Source organism: Anneissia japonica, unplaced genomic scaffold, assembly GCF_011630105.1.
Source record: "Anneissia japonica isolate Jap-2015-1 unplaced genomic scaffold, ASM1163010v1 scaffold3940_len624931_cov186, whole genome shotgun sequence".
Classification (NCBI taxonomy): domain Eukaryota; kingdom Metazoa; phylum Echinodermata; class Crinoidea; order Comatulida; family Comatulidae; genus Anneissia; species Anneissia japonica.
This window is the reverse complement of record NW_022713530.1, coordinates 129,726-150,553: the sequence shown is the minus strand read 5'-3', so window position 1 is coordinate 150,553 and position 20,828 is coordinate 129,726. Positions and strand designations below refer to the sequence as shown.

Genomic DNA, 20,828 nt, shown 5'->3' with positions numbered 1-20,828 from the left:
GCGATTTTTTATTACTTATTTGATAGGCATCGAGTTACTATAATATGACTTCATGTAGGCTATGCTTTCTAATGTTGAAATCAGCTTCCAAAACCAAAACATTTTGAATAAAGTAAGAAACGAAGAGTATGCAATGTAACCATCTAATTTATTTTCAAATCCTCATTCTTGAAAGTGAAATTCTATAATTTTTGGAAATTTTGCATAAAATCTATCAACCACGTTGTCATGGTCGAGGTTGCTTCACCTATCACGATGTATTCCAACCATCATGAGGCTAAATGAGCATTTGTCATAACAGAATGCAAATTATTTTTAATTAGTCTCATTGAATTATTATTATTATTATTATTATTATTATTATTATTATTATTATTATTATTGTTATTGTTGTTGTGATGAAAAATTAACACAAACAGTATGGTGGCTAAACGAATATTACATGTAAATATTTTTTTTTTATTTGTTTGTTCCCCGACAAAACTGGCGCCACCACTGCTGCTCTCTCTAGTTAACATTTGATAACGAGGACAGAGCTTTATAAACAACAAATAAAAAATAAAAAAACAAGTAATCCACGTCCTAAAAACTAATCCTATTCCTTAAATTAACTATGGTCATTTACTTCAAGAGAGCTCATATACACAAGTAAAAAAAACCAATATCAACAAAATTAACATTTGGAGGAGACAAAAGAACATGAATTTACATTAGTCAATATTACGTACCTTTGAGGTTTTGATCTTTTCGTGATAAATGAGATATGGACTTTCAAAATGGCCGACTTGGTAGTTAACAGAAGAAGGATGGATGCTTACCTGCCAAGAAATATCAACAAAAGGAATGTTTTTATTTTATGCTTTTGTACTAATGTATATATAGCACTTACTGTATGGTAACACAAAAGTAATTATCAGCTGATATGGAACAAGTAGCAAGAAAAAAAAAGTTTGCCCTAGAAATATAATACCGTTTCTTATTGTTTTTATTATTTTTTTATATTATTCAGCACACATATAGAAGAACTGCTCTAGGCACATCTCTGGTCACTAAATACAGAATCAATCACACACAACGTGTAACCCCCTGTGGTCCCTGGGGAGTATTCATAGTTATGCATGTATCGCAGGGGTTTAGCCATAAAAACCAAATAGGCCGTCCAAAATGGAAGCCAGTGGGCGTGGCACTTTGGGAATCCCTACCAAATATTGATACGAAAACAACGTACATTCAATCGATAAATGTTGTTTTTATCAAACGTAAATATGATTTAGCTTTAGTTTATTGTAACATTTGATAGATTTGAATATAAAGAATTTGATAAAGGTAGACCAGGCCCAATTAGGCTAGGATGAGCTGATTAGGACAAACCGTCCAAGCCGTCACGGTAAAAGTGGCCATCCTAAATAAGGCCGGACGGCTCGCTGGCTAAGCCTACGATGTATCGGCACTATTAATTTCATTCCGAATCATTTACTTCCTCCTAGGTGCCCATTTATACACGTGGGTGAAGAGTGGCAAATACAGATACAGTGTCTTGCCCAAGAACACAAACAGTGTTGACGATCATCAGCCTTGAAGCCCCAACCTTCGAACTGAAAGCCCAATGTCATTACGTGCTGCGTTTCTACATGCTCCTTAAATAAGCATGGTGGGTGGTTAAACTTTTAAACTTTGAGAAGTTCATCGTGTGTTCATCTGTCTGCTATTAACAATAATATGTGAATTTATAAAGTATCTATGCTTATGGCGGTTAAAACATTGACTGACAGTGCTGATTCTAATTCAGAACTACGCAAAAAAATTGTAACCCTTACTTCTCTTGCTACTGGGAGTAGCCATCCATGTGACCCCAATATGTGGGTGAAGATGTGTGGTATATGTTTTTAGTACTGTATGGTGTATGGGCAGCTTTATTTTTTAATAACAGCAGCACATCGCCAATGGCAACAGTCCCACCCCCTCTTGTGCTTCAGTTTTCAAAATCCTAGCATTCTGTCCCTTGTGTCTCTATTTCCGAAATCCGCCCACGAAGCTGCCTCATAAAATGAGACTTGTTTAGAAATGCAACTAGATTGCATTGATTAATATAATGTAGGCACATAGGTCAAGAATTGCCAATAGTGAATATATAACTGTCTGATGTACAATTTAAAGGGACATAAGATTATCATTTGAGGACTTTGGCAGACCTACTGCAGACAGCAGAGCTTGGCACGATGTTCTGTCCAGAATCAAGCTTCAGATGATATATACAATTAGACAAATTAGTCTTGAAACAATATAAATGTATAACCTATAACCTTTAACCTTTGAAAAACAAATAACATGTGATTCGAAGCCTTCCTAGAACCAACTCCTCACCGATGAGACAAAATCATACAAGTTATTTTGCTTTATTCAGTGAGTGCAGCGGTTGTGATTCAAGCAGTCAACCTACGATGTCGGGGGTTCAAACCCATGCTGTGAGTTCGCTTTTGCCTTGGGAAAGGCACTTTACCTATGGTTGTCTTTCTTCACCATGAGTGTAAGTGGGAACTTGTTAGGCTCAAAGGCCAATCTTAATACTAGGTAGCTGCAACATTAGGATACGATACACTATTTATTGTCAAAATAAACTTTCGTTCCATTTGAGATGTGCTTTTGTGTTTTTAAATTCTTCGATACAGGACCGGGTTGGGGACGGGCGCGAAGTCGAATGCTTGATAATTAATTGAAAGAAAGGGGTGCTAGTTGGCAAAATAAGGTGATATGAGGTGATATTTAATGTTTTAGGGGCAAGCTGTTTAGAGCAAGCTGTTTTAGGGGCAGGCACGTGCAATCCCTAGATAAGCCACAATACGATGAACTATATAAAACATAGTAAGGTAGATTCTACAATGCCAATGGGCCAGGAGTACCAGTACACCGGAGCTCTCTTCTCAATGGTTGACTGTGCTGCCATCACCATTCAGCGTAACCTATGCATGTTTGACATGATGACGTTTTGTGCAAGACTGCTTTCAATGACACCTACCAATCATGAAAGTAGTGTTGTATCAGGCAATCGCTCAGGATAAGTCATGGACAAATTTGTCGGCAAAACAGTCAGTTTATTAACTTGATTTTATTTTGATTGACTTTGATAATAACAGGTTTTAATGTACTGTCGCACAGACCAACTAAGGACCGATGAACATTTATATGTTAACTATTCCAACTTTACTCTCTGAAAAAATTATTGCAACATATTTAATGTGTCAGAAAAAAAAAAATTAAATTAATGATTACAGGATGGGTTCATAATACACTAAACATCATCTATAAATAATTGACTAAATTAATTTCATAATTGGCAAATGAATCTTGATTTGTTTTAGAAACATTAATGTCCTCTTATATAGCTACATCAATAGTGGTTGCTATGACAGCACATTAATGTGTACAGATGAGGCTAAAGGTTGTTTAGAACGTTAAGTTGATTCCATGTGCATAAAATTTCCCCCTGCACTTTGCAAACAGTTTTGGGAACAAGTAGGGAATTGGCCCTTACAGTTGCCACTGCTTTTTACAGTGTTAACATTTCAGATTTTTAATGCAAATGGTTAAATTCTACGTTCACTAAAACTAGTTAAATTCTTCACTGCCAATTTCAAATACAAATTCCCCTGTGAATTTAAATCCGAACCAAAAGACAAATTACTGTCAATTACCGGCAATAAAAGCAGAAATATGAATGAATACAAATATGAATTGGATCAGGAAGGCAACGGACGATATCGAGATTGTTATTTTTAACAAAAACATCGCTGTAATAATCATGCTCCCCTGGAAATAGGCTCTATATGTAATTCCAGGCTTTATAAAAACACATAGACTGTAAACCATGTATGTCTATACCTTATTTGAATAATGTATGTTAACATTTTATGCTAATGATACTGGTGGTTATATCTGAAAAATCTCTTTAAAAAAATTGTAAAATATTGAATTGTTTTAATAAAAAGGTGGAATAAATAATGAACTACTAATGAGAGAGAGATTTTAAAAATAATATTTTGCTAACATTCCTTTTAATTGATTACCAGCAAATTTCAGGGTCTTCGCAAAAAAATAAGGTTATGTAAGCCTTTATGTCACATCCTATTATGGCCGACCTTTGTCGCTGTTGGATTTTGGTGAAATAAATTTTTTTAAATAAAAATAGAAACAGTACTATTTATACCATGTCAATTGAAAGCTATTAACTAATTTAAATAATAAACAAAGCAATTAAAATATTGTAAAATAGTTTTCAAGTATTTTTGTTGAACATATCAAATTGTTGATTTTTCAGAATTAGAATTTTTATTTTTATTTATATTTTTATATATTTAATGTAATCTTTTATGTAGTTTGTAAATATTCATTCTTAATTTGTAAATGCATATTTTAATGTTTTTGTGTAATTTCATTATTTGTAATTAAGGCCTTTATATTTTTGTAAATGCAATAATTTTAGCCTTTGGCTACTTTTTGTATTATTTTTATACCTGAATAAATAAATTATACCTGAATAAATAAATAGTACATGGTACCAATTTCCATGAAACACATGTCTACAAACTGATTACACAACAAAAAGCTCTCTCCCACGAAACATCGTTTACAATCAACAAATGTATAAATGTATTAAATGCAATGTGATAGGCTACATCTCAGCTGATTTGCAGAAGAGTTAATTTTCTACAGAATCGGAATCACATATCAGAAAATGATTTTGGAAATTACCGGTATAATTAGCAAACATCATCATCATTTTCATCATCGCTACAATCATTTTCATCATCCTTATCACTGTCAACTTCACTAGCACATCATTATCATATCTTTATTATCATCATCTCTTTATCAAAATCACGCTGTTCATCCCCATTATCAACCTCTTTGTCACAACCATCTCTGTCATTGTAACATCGTTATCGTCCTCAATGTAGCCGACATCATCGTCACAAGCTTTGTTGCCATGATCGTCACCATGATAGTCATCATCATCACCACCACCATCATTATCATCATCATTACCGTAATACCATACCACTTTCTCCATTACATAAATATTTTCCAAAACGTGTTCCCAGAAATCAACACGAATAATGAAAATCAACTTACGTATCCATCCTGCTGGGTCTTTAGCCTAATCTCGTCTGCTTTCGGAGCCAGAGGAATACTTCCAGCCTTTGTATGGCTATACTTAGACTCCAGTGTCATTACTTGCACTATATTTGGGTAAAGTGCAGCACAGAGAACAGCAATCACTAACTTGTGATTAGCTGCATTGATGTTAGCCTAGAAGGGAAAGAGAAGTCAAAGTTCAGAATGCTGGGGGCTTGGTTCGAACTACTGATCATCATGAAAAAAATGTTAATGTCGCAGATAATAAACAATTACAGTAAATAGAATTAAATTCTTTTTGCTTTTGTTTATTTAATATAAGTTTTGGATATAAAGATGTGTTTTGTGATTATATTGCATGTATTCAGCAGTTGGTGGATGGTCGACTTTATAGAAAGGAATTGAAACAAAAAAGAAAAAGAAAAGATGCATACGAATGAAAAAAGAAAAAATGAAAAGAAAGAAAATGAAAAGCAGAGATAAGGGGAAAAGAAAGAAAATTAAAAGTTTAGCATAAAAGGAAAATACCGTACATGAAAAGATCAAAAGAAAGATAAATAAAAGACAGATACGCACTGATATGATCAGATGAAATAGAAAAGAAAAAGCTGAGACAAGAACAAACGAATGGAATGATGAAATAAAAAAGTAAATACCGTAAATGCTCAATAAGCCCCGCACTCAAATACGCAATTTTTTTTCTCTAAGCGCTGCAGCATTTAATCGACAGTATATATTACCGTGTGTAATGAAAAACTTTGAGAAACAGGGTTTTAAATATGATTTATACAGTGTTAATATGAATAAATAACACAGTGAAGGCACATGCATTTCTTTATAGACGTTTATTTACGATGATGTAGGACCTATGAGAACCGAACTATGAGAATATGTGGGATAGGTAACATGGGAACTGTCATGGAAAGTGCAACGGCAATATTTTTCTATAAGCACTGCTCTCAAATACACACTGCTCTTGAATAAGCGATGCATGAAGCCTCCACAGCGCTTATTCAAGTATTTGCGGTGATAAAAAAAGACATTACACTGTTCCTAGAGATCAAAATTTTTGGGTGGAGATGTGCACTAGGAAAGTCTTTAATACTTTTATTAATATAATATTATAAGTATAATTGAAATAAATAAACAAACAGATAAATATAATATTAGAAGACACTGTAATGTTTAGTTAAGGGTTCAACCTGTAGTGTTAAATATCATTGTTTTTTCCTTCTAATGTTACACAATAAGGAACATAACCCATAAGTCAAATATTTCATGGAAAGAATCAGATGTACAAAAACAGGTACAACAGCAAGTGTATTAATGACACTGTAAAATGTTTAGTTATGGGTTTGTTCATTGCTTTTCCTTCCTAATGTTACAAGACATTAAAGGGATGAATAAAATAAAACCTTTTATGGAATGATTCCCTATAGAGGTAATCAACCGGATACATCAACAAATTTATAGATGACACTAATATTTAAATATGGGTCGTGATATTGGGATCATTCATTATTTATTAATGTTAGCAGACAGAAGTAAATCTTTCATGGAATGGATCCATATGGAAGTACATAACCGGATACACCAGCAAATTTGTAAATGACACTGTAAAGTTTAATGGGTTCATCCTGTGAGATTAAATATCATTGCTTTTCCCTTCAAATGTTACGAGACAATAAAGAGATGAATTAAATGTTTTATGGAATTATTCCCTATGGAAGAAAACAACCGGATACACGAACAAATTTATTGATGATACTCTAATGTATATGGGCTCATGCTGTAGGGATAAATATTATTGTTTTTTTTTAATGTTAGCAGACAATCAAAGATGAAGTAAACCTTTCATGGAACAAATCTCTATGGTAGGACACAACCGGATACACCAGCAATTTTTTAAATGGCACTATAACGTTTAGTTATGGGTTCATACTGTACATTTAAATATCACTGCTTTATCATTCTAATATTAGCAGACAATAAAACAGATGAATCATATCTTTTATCTCTCTACAGAGATAAAAAAAAAAACCCTCATACACTAACATATCTATTGATTTCACTGTAATGTTTCAATATGTGTTCATGTTGAAGAGTAAAATATCGTTGGGATTTTTTTTCTCCTTCTGATGTTAGCAAACAATAAGGGAGATGAATCAAATCTTTCATGAAACGATTCCCTACAGAAGTACACAACCGGATACACCAACAAATTTATTGATGGAGAAATGCACAAGGTTTAGAAATGAAGGATCCCACCGGGAACTTCAACAGGATGCCAATCAATAGAGTCCACAGGATAAACAGACAGTTAGATTATCTCGGTTCCCATGGGAACTGCAAACTGAATCAAGATCAATAGTTGATGCCGAACAACAATCAGAATGCAGTTGCCATGGTAACAACAGGTGTTAAGGAGTGAGCAGCATTTAATGAAATCTGGAGTTACAGCTGCCAGCCGCTTTGAGGATGAGATATTGATGGTTACGTGACCTTGCCTCGGCGATTCTCTCACCCCCAATTTACACCTGTACGAGGCTGTGAAGATGGACAAGACAAGTAGCCATTTGTGGCACGCTCACAAGAGAATAAACACTACAGTATCTACCCTTTGTTGAGCCTAATCTAATACAAAAAACAGAATAGGATTTCAATATGGAGGTTTTCGAGAAATAAAGTGAGCTCAAAAATTTGAATAAAACCCAATGAACTGACCTAACCTAAAAAATATTGTTTGTGTAAATATTTCATTTCATTTATTTATTTGACCAACATTTACAAATACAATGACAATAAAATAAAACATGTGAGATGAATAAAAACTATGTCAAACAAAAAAAAAAAATATGTCAAATACAGTTTAACAAACTGTTAAGTAGTGGGCATATATCTTAGTATATTGTATATATATATATATATAAATATCTTAGTATGACCTAATGACATTTTTACTATCTATTATTTATCTTTTATTAGCTTATTTTATTTTACAATGTTTATATATATATATATATACTGTATACATATATATATATATAACATTGTGAGGTTCCACATGTGTTTCGGTACGATAACATAAGAATATAGGAAACGAATACCATGTATAGACTTCAGAAACCGAATATATAAATGATAATGAAATTATTACTCCTCACCTATTGCCAAGAATATATCCTGTCTCTTATACACATCTAGATGTGTATAAGAGACAGGTATGAATCTGCAAGATTATACATGTATACAGTATATTGCATATATGTATACATTTAAATTCACATAAATAACGATATAGAGATAAACTCTAAACCGTCTTGTGGTAATGTGGTATATTAGTATTTTTTTTCATTTTGTACTTAGAAAGAAATAAAATGAACTTAAAATATATATATACAAACAAATCAATAATAAATCACATAAAATAAAGAAACAACATAGTTTATTTTCATTCAAATCTTCAATTCTACATGTGTATGTATGATAGAGTAATGGTTGCAGATTATAAAGCACATTAACTGTTATTGTTAAAAATACCTTCTACTCAAACATGTGTGTGCGTCTATTTTTGTCATAACCGATGGGTGCAATGAAGATGAATCTAAGTTCAATCTAAATTTACTACAAGCACACATGGGTTATCAATTACAAATGCCCAATCAATATATTTTGCGGTCAAATAAAATGAAGAAACATACAGAAGATATTAAAATATTAAATATACATTAAATATATGCTGTCTGACATTAAATCTGGTAAAAACAATCACAGAAGTTCAATTAAAACACTGAATAGCTCGAGTAAAACAATCAAATAATTAATGATACATGTTATGAAACAAATAGGTTTTCTCCGATTTACATATATATAAAAAAAAAATTAAGTTTAACTAACAAGAACATCCTTAAATGGTAACTTTAAAGGTTTTAGCTTGACATAGTATATTCTAAAAACTAGAAAGAACATGATAAATAGGTCCATAAAATATACATATATTTTAATAAGAATTACAATATTTTGTAAAACGGGAGACCATGCTAGGCCTGGCCACTGTCAACCTATCGGTACTCAATGGCAGAGGATAGCTAGTAGGCCTAAGTGGTGGAAACTGTGACACCGATCTAATTTACAAGTTTTCCAATTTATAAATACCCCTTGGTAGAAAGGGGTACATACAATGGACGTCTAAACTAAACTGACATAAAATCGTATTATGTTGCTTAAAGCCAGGGACACATAGCTTGTACGACGGTCGTATGACGTAGTTGGATAGGGATTAGTGGTGGCGCCAGCCCTGTCTGACAGGCCTGGACCCTGCTGTCGTCCGACAAATAACTAGGTCGTCAGGCTGAAAATTTATAAAAAAAGTAATTCACCTATCGAAATAACGCTATTTTAATTTAAAATCCCTAATATTGTGGTCTAAATGGTGATCTGTATTGAGCAATCCATTTTACCTCAGCCCCGTGTTAGGAATCTTGATCAATTGAAATTTATTCATTATCGTGCTAGAAAAAATAGTTGTTTTCACTCTACTTTTATTCGTTTTCCTCGGGTGTGGGATAACTTACCTGTTGATGTTCAAAATGAGGGTGTTTTTAGTTTAAATCAATTTTCAACTAAACTTAAAAATCATCTTTACAGCCTGGACTAACTTGAATTTGATGTGCTTTCTAATGTTTTATTATTGGTATTATTATTTTTATTATTAATACCATTATCGTTATTGTTTTTATATTGCTATTTATATGTTTCTCTTTTTATTGTCTAAATGGTGATCTATATTGAGCAATCCATTTTACCTCAGCCCCGTGTTAGGAATCTTGATCAATTGAAATTTATTCATTATCGTGCTAGAAAAAATAGTTGTTTTCACTCTACTTTTATTCGTTTTCCTCGGGTGTGGGATAACTTACCTGTTGATGTTCAAAATGAGGGTGTTTTTAGTTTAAATCAATTTTCAACTAAACTTAAAAATCATCTTTACATTCTGGACTAACTTGAATTTGATGTGCTTTCTAATGTTTTATTATTGGTATTATTATTATTATTATTAATACATTATCGTTATTGTTTTTATATTGCTATTTATATGTTTCTGTTTTTATTGCTGACACTTGTTCGTTAGGATTTCCCTTGAAAGTGAATTCTGTTCGCTATTGGTTTCCTCCGGGCGAGCATGTGGCTTTTCTCTGATTTTGTATTTCTATGTGTTTTCCGGAATAAATAAATGAAATGAAATAAAAGCACATCTAGGACCAACTTAAGCCATAAAAACTCTCCCCATGAACCTTAACAGGGATTTTTTAAATTCCGAGACATCGATGGAGACATCGACAGGGGCTTCGTTGTCGCCTTGGTTCAGACCCTTCCTTCAGACACATCGGACCCCTTGTCAGCAAATTTCCGGCACTGCCGATGGTAGGGATGTTACCGCACTAAGGTCTTAATCAGGGACGTATTCAGGGGGGGAGCCGCGGCTCCCCCCCTGAATACGTACACAGTGTTAAAATTTTAAAGCTTATTCTTGAGCCAATACAAATTCTTTCCTGGGATCACTCAAAATGAATACTTCTAAACATGTAAATATGCATCAGTACACGTTATACATAGACCTAATAGAACACATAGGCCTAAGCTTAAATCCATAAATCTCAGGCCAGGTCTTTTAAGATAGAAATGCGATACTGTGGTTCAATTTCATTTTTATCCTTTTGTAAGTTTCTTTTAATGTTTGTTTAATAATACTACTACTAATAGTAATAATGATAATAATAACAATGATGATGATGATGAGAGTAATAACTGATTATAATATTAATAGCAATAAAAAGTGAAGAAAACTGTGCTAAATGCGAAAAAAAAAGTTGTGATTTGTTGATCACACTATAGTATATATAGTTAAAGCTTAGTAAGCTATAATTAGGCCTAAGTTATCCTGGATATTAAGTAGATCCCTGATAAAAGATCATGAGAAATTTGTTGGCGTTTCATTTTGACTATAATGGTAATGTGATGATGATGAATTTTACTATGTAAAAGTGTCATTTCCGGCCACCTCGAGAGGTACCATTTCCTCAAATTTTCTCACCTCAGCCCCAGCCATGGTGGGGCTGAGGTGGTTGTGAAATCACGTTTTTGAAGTAGGCCTATGTAACGTACATACTCAAAGACAATGTTTTTAAGCTTTGTTTTCTATGGTATACACACACACATTAATGAGATCTATATGGTTGTCAAAAATCCCTGATAAAAGATCATGAGAATTTTTTTTGGCACTTCATTTTGACTAATGGTGATGTGATGATGATGAATTTTACTAAAAGTATCATTTCTGGCCATCTAGAGGTACTATTTTCTCACCTCAGCTCCAACCATTGTGGGGCTGAGGTGGGTGTCGACTCAAAAAATGCCCTCCCCCTCTACCTTTCAAAACAGGTCTGTGCCCTTCCCTGGGTATGACGTTGAACTCCATCGAATCGGCTCCTGATGTATGTCTTAGTGACTGCTGTTTGTTTTTAGGATGTGATCTGGTTTTTCATGTCCATTTTTCGTGATTATGACTATTCTGGCAGTGGATAAAGAATGTTTTGAGCAGAGGTGGATTTAAGGCCACCCCCCCCCTTCATTTTTTAAGGAAAAATAAAGAAGAAAAATATATTCAAATTGAAGTGCGAGAGTGTAATTTCCGGCCATCTAGAGATGCCCTAGTAATAAATTTTCTTACCTCAGCCCCAACCATGGTGGGGCTAAGGTGGGTGGTTACTCGGTTTGTGAAAGTCCCTCCCTGGTTCACCTCTCTTTCGAATTCCTGGATCTGCCACTGTTGATTTATTATATAATTATTTTTGCGCTTATTTATAATGCCTCTATTGTAATTTTCAATTTATCCTCTCAAACAGTCCTAAGAACGTTCAGAGTGCGCTACTTCACAGGGGGATTCGCCTCCTTGACCCCGCCGGGGTCCTACGTAATTTGCATAACAGCTTCCCCCCTTTCAAAATCCTGGCTACGTCCCTGGTCTTAATGACCCACATACCCCAACCAAACTAGGCATCCTGGGGTAGGGACCTTACTCCACTAAGGTCCTAATGACAAAAATATCCCAACCCTAATCAAACTATGTTTCCTGGGCTAGGGACGTTACTCCACTAATGTCCTCCCACATCTCTGGATCCGCCCCTGCCATACCCCTACTCTAAGCCTAACTATGCATCATGGGGTACGGACTAAGTGACCTGCATACCCCACCAGATATTAACCAAAAGATCTTTACAACCTCCCTGATAGAATTTTTTTTAGAAGAAGAAAGATCGAGATGTAACAACGACGCAAAGAAAAGCAATTGAGGTAGAGTTGAAGGAAGGCATCAAATTACCTCAGGCGCAATGGACATTGCCACGACGTCGCTTCCTCCTCCAGCCATTCTGTCCATTCTTTTCGCACTCAGTTTCTCACTGATAAATCCAATATCACTGAGCAGCTCTGCAAATTGATGCTTCATTGATGCCAACATCTAGAAAAGTGAATGATTGATTGATTGTTTCACATATTTCATTTAAAGATTGACTAATAATCACTTTAAAGACACCAGGTGTATGTGATGTGCGCAAGTTCACAGCGCATGCTTCCTGTGCTTTATTATTAATTTGAAAAAACTGATAAATATTTCTATAAATTCTGTCCACAGTATAAAATTTTATTTGACAAAAAACTGCTTTATGCCCATATATGGTCATGATGTGCCTATATATGGCAATGAGGTGGTGTCATTATGACCATATTTAGGCATTTTACATATTTCTGAAATGGCAAGTAAAATCTTTAATATATATTGTGAATTATTGCATGGAAAGAACACAGTGACATTTGCAATATTTTCCATTACACAGTTAATATTTGTATATTAACTGTGCAAACACATCATATTAACTGTGGAATGTTAAAAATGTATTTTCCCATGCAAAATACAAAAAAAAAGTTTTAAAAAAATCATTTTTTAAACTAACTTGCCCAATTTGAAGTAACTTAACAATTATATACTTGAACATGGAAATTTTACAGCAAAAAATGATAGAAACACTTCCACCACTAGAAGTGTTTTAGTATTTTTATTATAATTATCCAGCTTAAAAATCAGGGTACACATTGTTGAACTTCAATAATTTCCATGCTCAAGTTAATTTCAAAATTATTTTTTATGATTTTTTGTCATTTTCAAAGGACAATACATCTTTAACATATTTGTTTTTTTGCAATCTTAATATAACTTCTCATTTTACCTTAAATTTTAATCACCTTTTTCCCTTTCTCTGTTATGATATGCATAACAAATGTTGTTTGATTGTTAAAAGGTTTTTCTTTACATTTTGTTATTGTTTGCCCTTCTCATTATTAATAATTCATTTTTTCCCTTAGAACTACTGTATACCTTGCACTATTTGAGTGCCAATTACTGAATTTGAAACTCGGCAAATTTACATGAGAAACAAAATATTACACAAGATAAGATAATGTAGTTCACTAAATTGCGTTCCCTAATTTAACTTATTGGAGAAAAGAAATTAAATCAGCAGTAATCAGCGGCCTTTGACTTGTGAAGATAGTCTTAATATGGGATATAAAAATAGTTAAGTTGTTTTGTCTTTGGTCTTGACCAAGTCCAATTGATGGGATGCGTGAGAGGTTCTGATTTGATTTATTTTCCACCCTCATTTGTACAATGCAGTAATACACGCACTTAATCCACCCCCCCTTCCCCAGGGGAGAGTTCCAAGTCACACCTCCGTAAGAAAGGAGGAGAATTTTGTAAATGCCTCATCTATTCTGCTAAGTGAACTCTTGCTTCATTCAGAGGTCAAATCTATCCTTACAACCACCTTTATTCAACCTCTCGTTTGTTAATGTACTGATAAAGCTTTTTTGTCAATGTGACATTTTGAAAATTATCGCACATCTGATTATTGAATGTATCATTATCATTATTTGGATTTGAAATAATGTGTAACTATTTTAAAATGTGAACTGGAGTTAAATTTTAATATAAATAGTATTAACATAGGCCTTAAACCACACCAGAATTATGCAACTGTATTTGTATAAGAAAAATACTAGTAAGTTACTAGTAAATTAAAATAATAACAACAATAACAAAAATAATAAGTATTTTTTTAATACCAATAATATTAATATTAAAATAATAATGATAATAATAAAAATAATAATAATAATAATAATAATAATAATAATAATAATAATAATAATAATAATAATAATAATAATAATAATAAAAATAACAATAATGAGGAGTTGGATGTGATTCTCTTGATAACAGTCAATAACAACAATAACAAAAATAATAAGTATTTTTTTAATACCAATAATATTAATATTAAAATAATAATGATAATAATAAAAATAATAATAATAATAATAATAATAATAATAATAATAATAATAATAATAATAATAAAAATAACAATAATGAGGAGTTGGATGTGATTCTCTTGATAACAGTCTGAGTAATCTCACTGAAACGCCAACACAACAACAATAATAATAATAATAATAATAATAATAATAATAATAATAATAATAATATAATAATAATACATTTTCTTCAGTTAAACCAGAAATTATGGTTCAATTCCGATATTATTTATTATTATTACAATTTAATTATTATTAATATTATCAGTAATAATATTAATAATTACAATAACAATAATAATACAGATAGTATAATACATACTCCAAGTATCGAAATACACGCCATCGTGTCAGGATATTTTGATATTAATTATGTCATCATCATCATGATACTTGGAGTATGTATTATACTGTCTTATCTGAGATTAATCAGTGGACCTTTCGGTTTTTAACAATAATACAATTATGCATCATTTACACCACATGTATATACCTGTATCATTAAAAAAAAAAAAACCTTTTGTTTTTCGTTCTGGTGAGATTACTCTTACCGTCATTAGGAGTGGGACGTGATTCTCTTGATAACAGTTTGAATAATCTCACTGAAATGCCAACACAACAAAAACAAAAGGTTTTTCACAAAACCATATCTACACATAGCGTACCGGAAGTTTAATTATGTTATTTAGTTTGCTCGCCTTGTAATATTAACAATATTATATGTTGAAGCTTGCAGTACACCACGTAAGTAGCTACTTACGTGGTGTACCGCAAGATTCAACATATATATTATTTCTTCGCCATGCAAACCTTTAAGCAATTAACAATATTGACATTAAAACACTACAGTAATATGAATACTGTATTAAAAATATTGATGAAGATAATGCAGATAATGATATTAACTATAAATTCAACAAAATCAATAGTATATTAAAACTAACAATAATAATAATAATAATAATAATAATAATAATAATAAATGTGATAATTAAAAAAACCAAAACCAACAATAACAATAATAATAATAATAATAATAATAATAATAATAATAATAATAATAAATAATAATAATAATAATAATGATAGTGTAGTTTTATATAGCACACATATCCATCTCATATAAGATGCTCAGGGCGCTTGATATGTGGACTAGAAACTCGATCAATGACTTTCTTTACCCCTAAGGGTCCCTTTGTGTCTGTGCTACCCAGTAACCCTGTACCAGCAACTCTCGTCGTCCACCACAGGGGCTGTCTGTTCCAGTACACCAGGGTATCCCCCTACTTGTCTCGAAGGATGTACTGGGTTCTTTATAGTGCACACGAGCCATTGTATACACTGGGCCTACGGTTTATAGTCCTTATCCGAAAAGACTTGTTCTACCACCAAAACCATAGGCGAGCGTGCCGTTCGAACCAGCGCCGATATTATGGCTACAGCTTGCGGCACCCTGCTAACTGCTCGACCATTCGACAACAATAACAATAATAAAATAATTTAAATTTATTCAGCTTTAGGCTCAAGGGCTAAGGGTATGCCAAACAGTGAACTTAATTGAATAAGAACTATCAAGGATTTTTAAGTCAAGCGAATTTAACATATATATAAGATTAACTAAGCTAACTAGGCATCTATATTATCGACAGTGCTATCTTAACATCCCATAATGCCACATTTCAATATGTTTCACATCATTACCCCAGCCACTGGAATAAACACCTCGAAACACATCCTTAACTCTCAGGGGGAATAAGGCATGCTTCAGCTAAAGATTAACACATTGGCAGTCTGGATGCAGGGAGGCAACATGGACTATAAGAACCTCAACCTAGGTGAGATTTATTTTATACCTTGTTCTGAACTTTACATTTGAAAGGTTTTACAAAGGAGGGTAAAAAAAAAATCTAGAATATAAAAATTTAAGTTTACGAATGAAAACAAAGAAAAAAGCAAGTCCTGAGGTAAATATTAAGTGAGGTCGCCCTTTGGTGCTTGTTCAAGATCACATCCCTATGTCATATAAAAAATGTAATGTGGTGATATAAACAGTTCAGTAAATTTGACTGAAAAATGCTAATTTCCATTCCTTTATAAAAAGTCTGTTTTAAATATTAATTTATTTACAGTCATGTACATACAACAAACATAATAACAATAACAGCAACAACGATAACAGCAATACCAATAACAAATATTTGGCACATAGCGCATATTGCACAGTGCTTTTATGCGCATATCAATTTAAAAACCAAGGACTAACAAAATCTTGTATTAAAGCTTATACTTACAATGTATAACCTGAAGCTAACCTAGCTAAATAACCAATTAAACTTGGTTTACCCAGGTTAAGCAACTTAACAAAAGCTATTTAAAAACAAGGACTAAGAATATCTTGTATGAAAGCCTGTTATAACCTAAAGCTAACCTAGTCAAGTAACCAATTAAACTTGGTGTACCTTAGGTTAAGCAACTAAAAAGCTATTGATTAGAATATAGTTTTGATATTAAAATATACTACTAGTTTCTTTTATTTTATTTGTTTACAATTGGCAATTTGTATTCACCTTGTTAACGCCTATTGCTTATTAACCTAATGCTAACCTAGTCAAGTAATTGGTACCTTAGACTAAGCAACATAAACATAAAAAAAGCTATTGATTAGATTTTTTTTTTATGGTTCTGACACTGAAATATACTACTAATTACTATACTACTACTACTATACTATACTATTTTTTATAATTGGCAATTTGTATTCACCTTGTTAATACACATGTCTTGAATATTGATTTTTAATTGGTATGTACATGTTTTTATTGTTATATTTACAATATGTACATAATAAATATAATAATAAATATAATAAAAAATTGACAATTAATAAAACAAAATGTACTGTATATTGCACAGTGAAATTAAAGGGAGTTTATTTTAGCATACAAAACCATTTACACACATACACACACACAAAAATAAGCAATTTTTTTGGTGTAAAATGGATATGTTTATACTCAAATAAACACCCTGTTTATTTGAGTATAAACATATACATTTTACACCCAAAAAAAATAAATGCCTCCCTCAAATAAACTCCCCCTCAAAACCCCCTCTCAACAATAAATGCCCCGAGGCGTTATTCAAATAAATTTGATAGTTGGTTTTTGTACCTGTAATGTTTTGATGGACAGGAAGTTGTTCTGGCAGAATTGGAAACCACTTGAGAATTTTCTTTTAGTCACTGTAGCCCAACCCTAGCAAGAGAAGAGATGATTATATAATTTGAATTCATTAAAAAAGATCAATGATTATGGAGGTATAAAGAAGAAAATGCAGCAAAAGAAACAATAGCTCAATGACCGAAGCAACAACAGCAACAACTCAAGCATCATCAGCAACATTAGCAGCAGCTGAGACAACAGCCACAAAAGGAACAACAGCCGCAAGAGCAACAATAGCTCAGGGACAGAGGCAACAACAGTAGCAACAACTCAAGCATCATCAGCAACATTAGCAGCAGCAGAGACAACAGCCACCAAAGGAACAACAGCAATAATAGCAACAACAGTAATAACAATAATAGTAGTAGCATCAACAACAACAGCCATGGCAACAACAAAACCAACAACAGCAAAGGCAAAAACAAAAACAACAGCAGAATCAGCAACAGCAGCTCAGAAACAGAAGCTCAGAAACAGCAGCAACCAACACCAGTAGCATCAGCAACATCCACAGCAGAAACAACTGCTAAAGGAAGAACAGTAGTAACAGCAATAACAACAGTAGCAACAATAACAGCAGCAACAACAGCAGCATCAACAGTAGCAATAGAGGCAATAGCAATAGAGTAGCAGCAGTAGTTATAGCAGAAGTAACAGTAGCAGCAATAACAGCATCAACAACAGCAGCATCAACAGTAGCAATAGAGGCAATATCAATAGAGTAGCAGCAGTAGTTACAGCAGAAGTAACAGTAGCAGCAATAACAGCAGCAACAACAGCAGCATCAACAGTAGCAATAGAGGCAATATCAATAGAGTAGCAGCAGTAGTTACAGCAGAAGTAACAGTAGCAGCAACAACAGCAGCATCAACAGTAGCAATAGAGGCAATAGCAATAGAGTAGCAGCAGTAGTTACAGCAGAAGTAACAGTAGCAGCAACAACAGCAGCATCAACAGTAGCAATAGAGGCAATATCAATAGAGTAGCAGTAGTTACAGCAGAAGTAACAGTAGCAGCAACAACAGCAGCATCAAGAGTAGCAATAGAGGCAATATCAATAGAGTAGCAGCAGTAGTTACAGCAGAAGTAACAGTAGCAGCAATAACAGCAGCAACAACAGCAGCATCAACAGTAGCAATAGATGCATTAACAATAGAGTAGCAGCAGTAGTTACAGCAGAAGTAACAGTAGCAGCAACAACAGCAGCATCAACAGTAGCAATAGAGGCAATAGCAATAGAGTAGCAGCAGTAGTTACAGCAGAAGTAACAGTAGCAGACATATTATAATTTATATAGTATATAGCAATTATTTGCCTACAATTGATAATACCAATGAAAATGAATTAATATATATATAAGTAATATTTATGATAAGCATAATAAATATTAACAAAAGACAATTATTAATCAGTGACCCTTTAAAGGGTACATACATTCTTAGCCATTAGGGACCACTTTAAAACAAAAAACAAATTAGTTAATAAAACAAAAGTACAAACATAACAGAGGTTATGTTAACAATAGTCAGAAGTTTGGTATTTCCAGTGACATATAATTATTTATTAATTTGAAACAAATAGATTAATTCTCCAATAATTCTTTAATTCAGACAATTACAATTTATGAGAGAAATATTTCTATTTGTTCTAGTGTGTCTATAAATTTGTTGAGATAGCTAGCAGCACGATTATCAAGTACCTATGTAAACTGTACAGAAATAACACAGCTGGCTACACCTTCAACAGTCAAGCAGGACTGTTAAACAGTAGTTAAACAGCGTACATGCAAATAAAGGAGACAAAACTACAGATGGCGCTATACATATGAGATGTATTTGATAAATTATCTAGCAAATCAGGGAAGTGCTATACTATATTACACTAATCTATTTTGTTACTGAATTTTATCTTATTATCGATCAAAAATAGAGTGTAAACAAACCGATAATCATAATCTCCCTTTAAGGGGTGAAAAACATTCGTTATCAAAATGTCATCGGATTAAAATTGAAAATTGCACTTCTATTCAAAAGATGATCATATAATTTATTAAAAATTCATGCTGTACTGCTCATCATAATCTGTTATCCGTCGCGCATAATGTAAAGTCAAAAACCTTAGTATCCTAAGGGACATGCATTTACACTGGCTGTACATACACTATTAAGAGTTCAATGTAATTGTTTTAAGTGACTGTAAAATCACAAAGCTCGTAGCATCATTATGATTATCATATCATTACGGAACATGTAAAATTGTCAGTCTGCAAATGCCTACGAGATGATGATATGTGTGAATTATGCATGAAGATGGGACATTATGATACGGAAAGATTGCCCGGCGCAGAGTTTTAAATCTCAGATTTCTGTGCGTCGAGCAGAACTAATTGGATCTTTCATCCATCGCATATTTATTGATAAACATGTCGTAAAAATCAATATGGTGGGCCATGAAAGGAACAGAACTCAGCATTTGATTAACAATACCACGGCTGATTCAATAAACATCCACTACCTTATTTTATGGCATAATTAGCATTCAAACAACGACTGCTCTCTCAAACAAAAAGCAATAGGAAATATCGTTATAGTAATCGTATAGTAATTAATGTTTTGTAATACCTGAAAGTAATACCGTATATCTTTATTTATCACAGTGTAGAGTGAACCTGTGGGTATGTTTTGTATAGTGTATTTCTATAAAGTATGATAGTGTTGAGCGAAACAGTGGTTAGAGGTTTAATCAAGGACACATGTCCTCCAATGTAAAGGTCCTACCTAAAAAAAAGTCAAGATTTATTCTCACAACCAGGGGTGGTGCTAGTGGGGCAGCTCTGAGATAGGTCACTGGCTGTCCAACAGACAACCATTTTTACACTATGGCTTCTTACATACTATAATATGTTATGCAACGTTTCCTACCGCACATTTCTCTCATCAAAGTGAGGGTAGTATTATTTGGATTGAAAATAAGCTATAAAATAGCTCTACAGTCAATTTAATGACATTCTTTAAAAAGTGTTCATTTTTTAACATCGTTCAT

At 32.9% G+C, this 20,828-nt stretch overlaps 1 protein-coding gene across 3 annotated transcripts in view; it reads right to left on the bottom strand.

The window, feature by feature from the left end:
- The window catches only part of LOC117108498 (putative ATP-dependent RNA helicase DHX57), an 80,163-nt gene that overhangs the window by 28,085 nt on the left and 31,250 nt on the right, over positions 1-20,828 (bottom strand). For all 3 annotated transcript variants that reach the window (XR_004445374.1, XM_033250516.1, XM_033250518.1), the window contains exons 18-21: positions 17,736-17,819; positions 12,515-12,652; positions 5,131-5,307; positions 729-818 (exon numbers count right to left, since the gene is read on the bottom strand). Coding sequence is in view for 2 of the 3 variants with exons in the window: in XM_033250516.1 (XP_033106407.1) it covers positions 729-818; positions 5,131-5,307; positions 12,515-12,652; positions 17,736-17,819 (489 nt within the window). In the remaining variant the exon portion in view is untranslated. The remainder of the gene's footprint in view (positions 1-728; positions 819-5,130; positions 5,308-12,514; positions 12,653-17,735; positions 17,820-20,828) is intronic.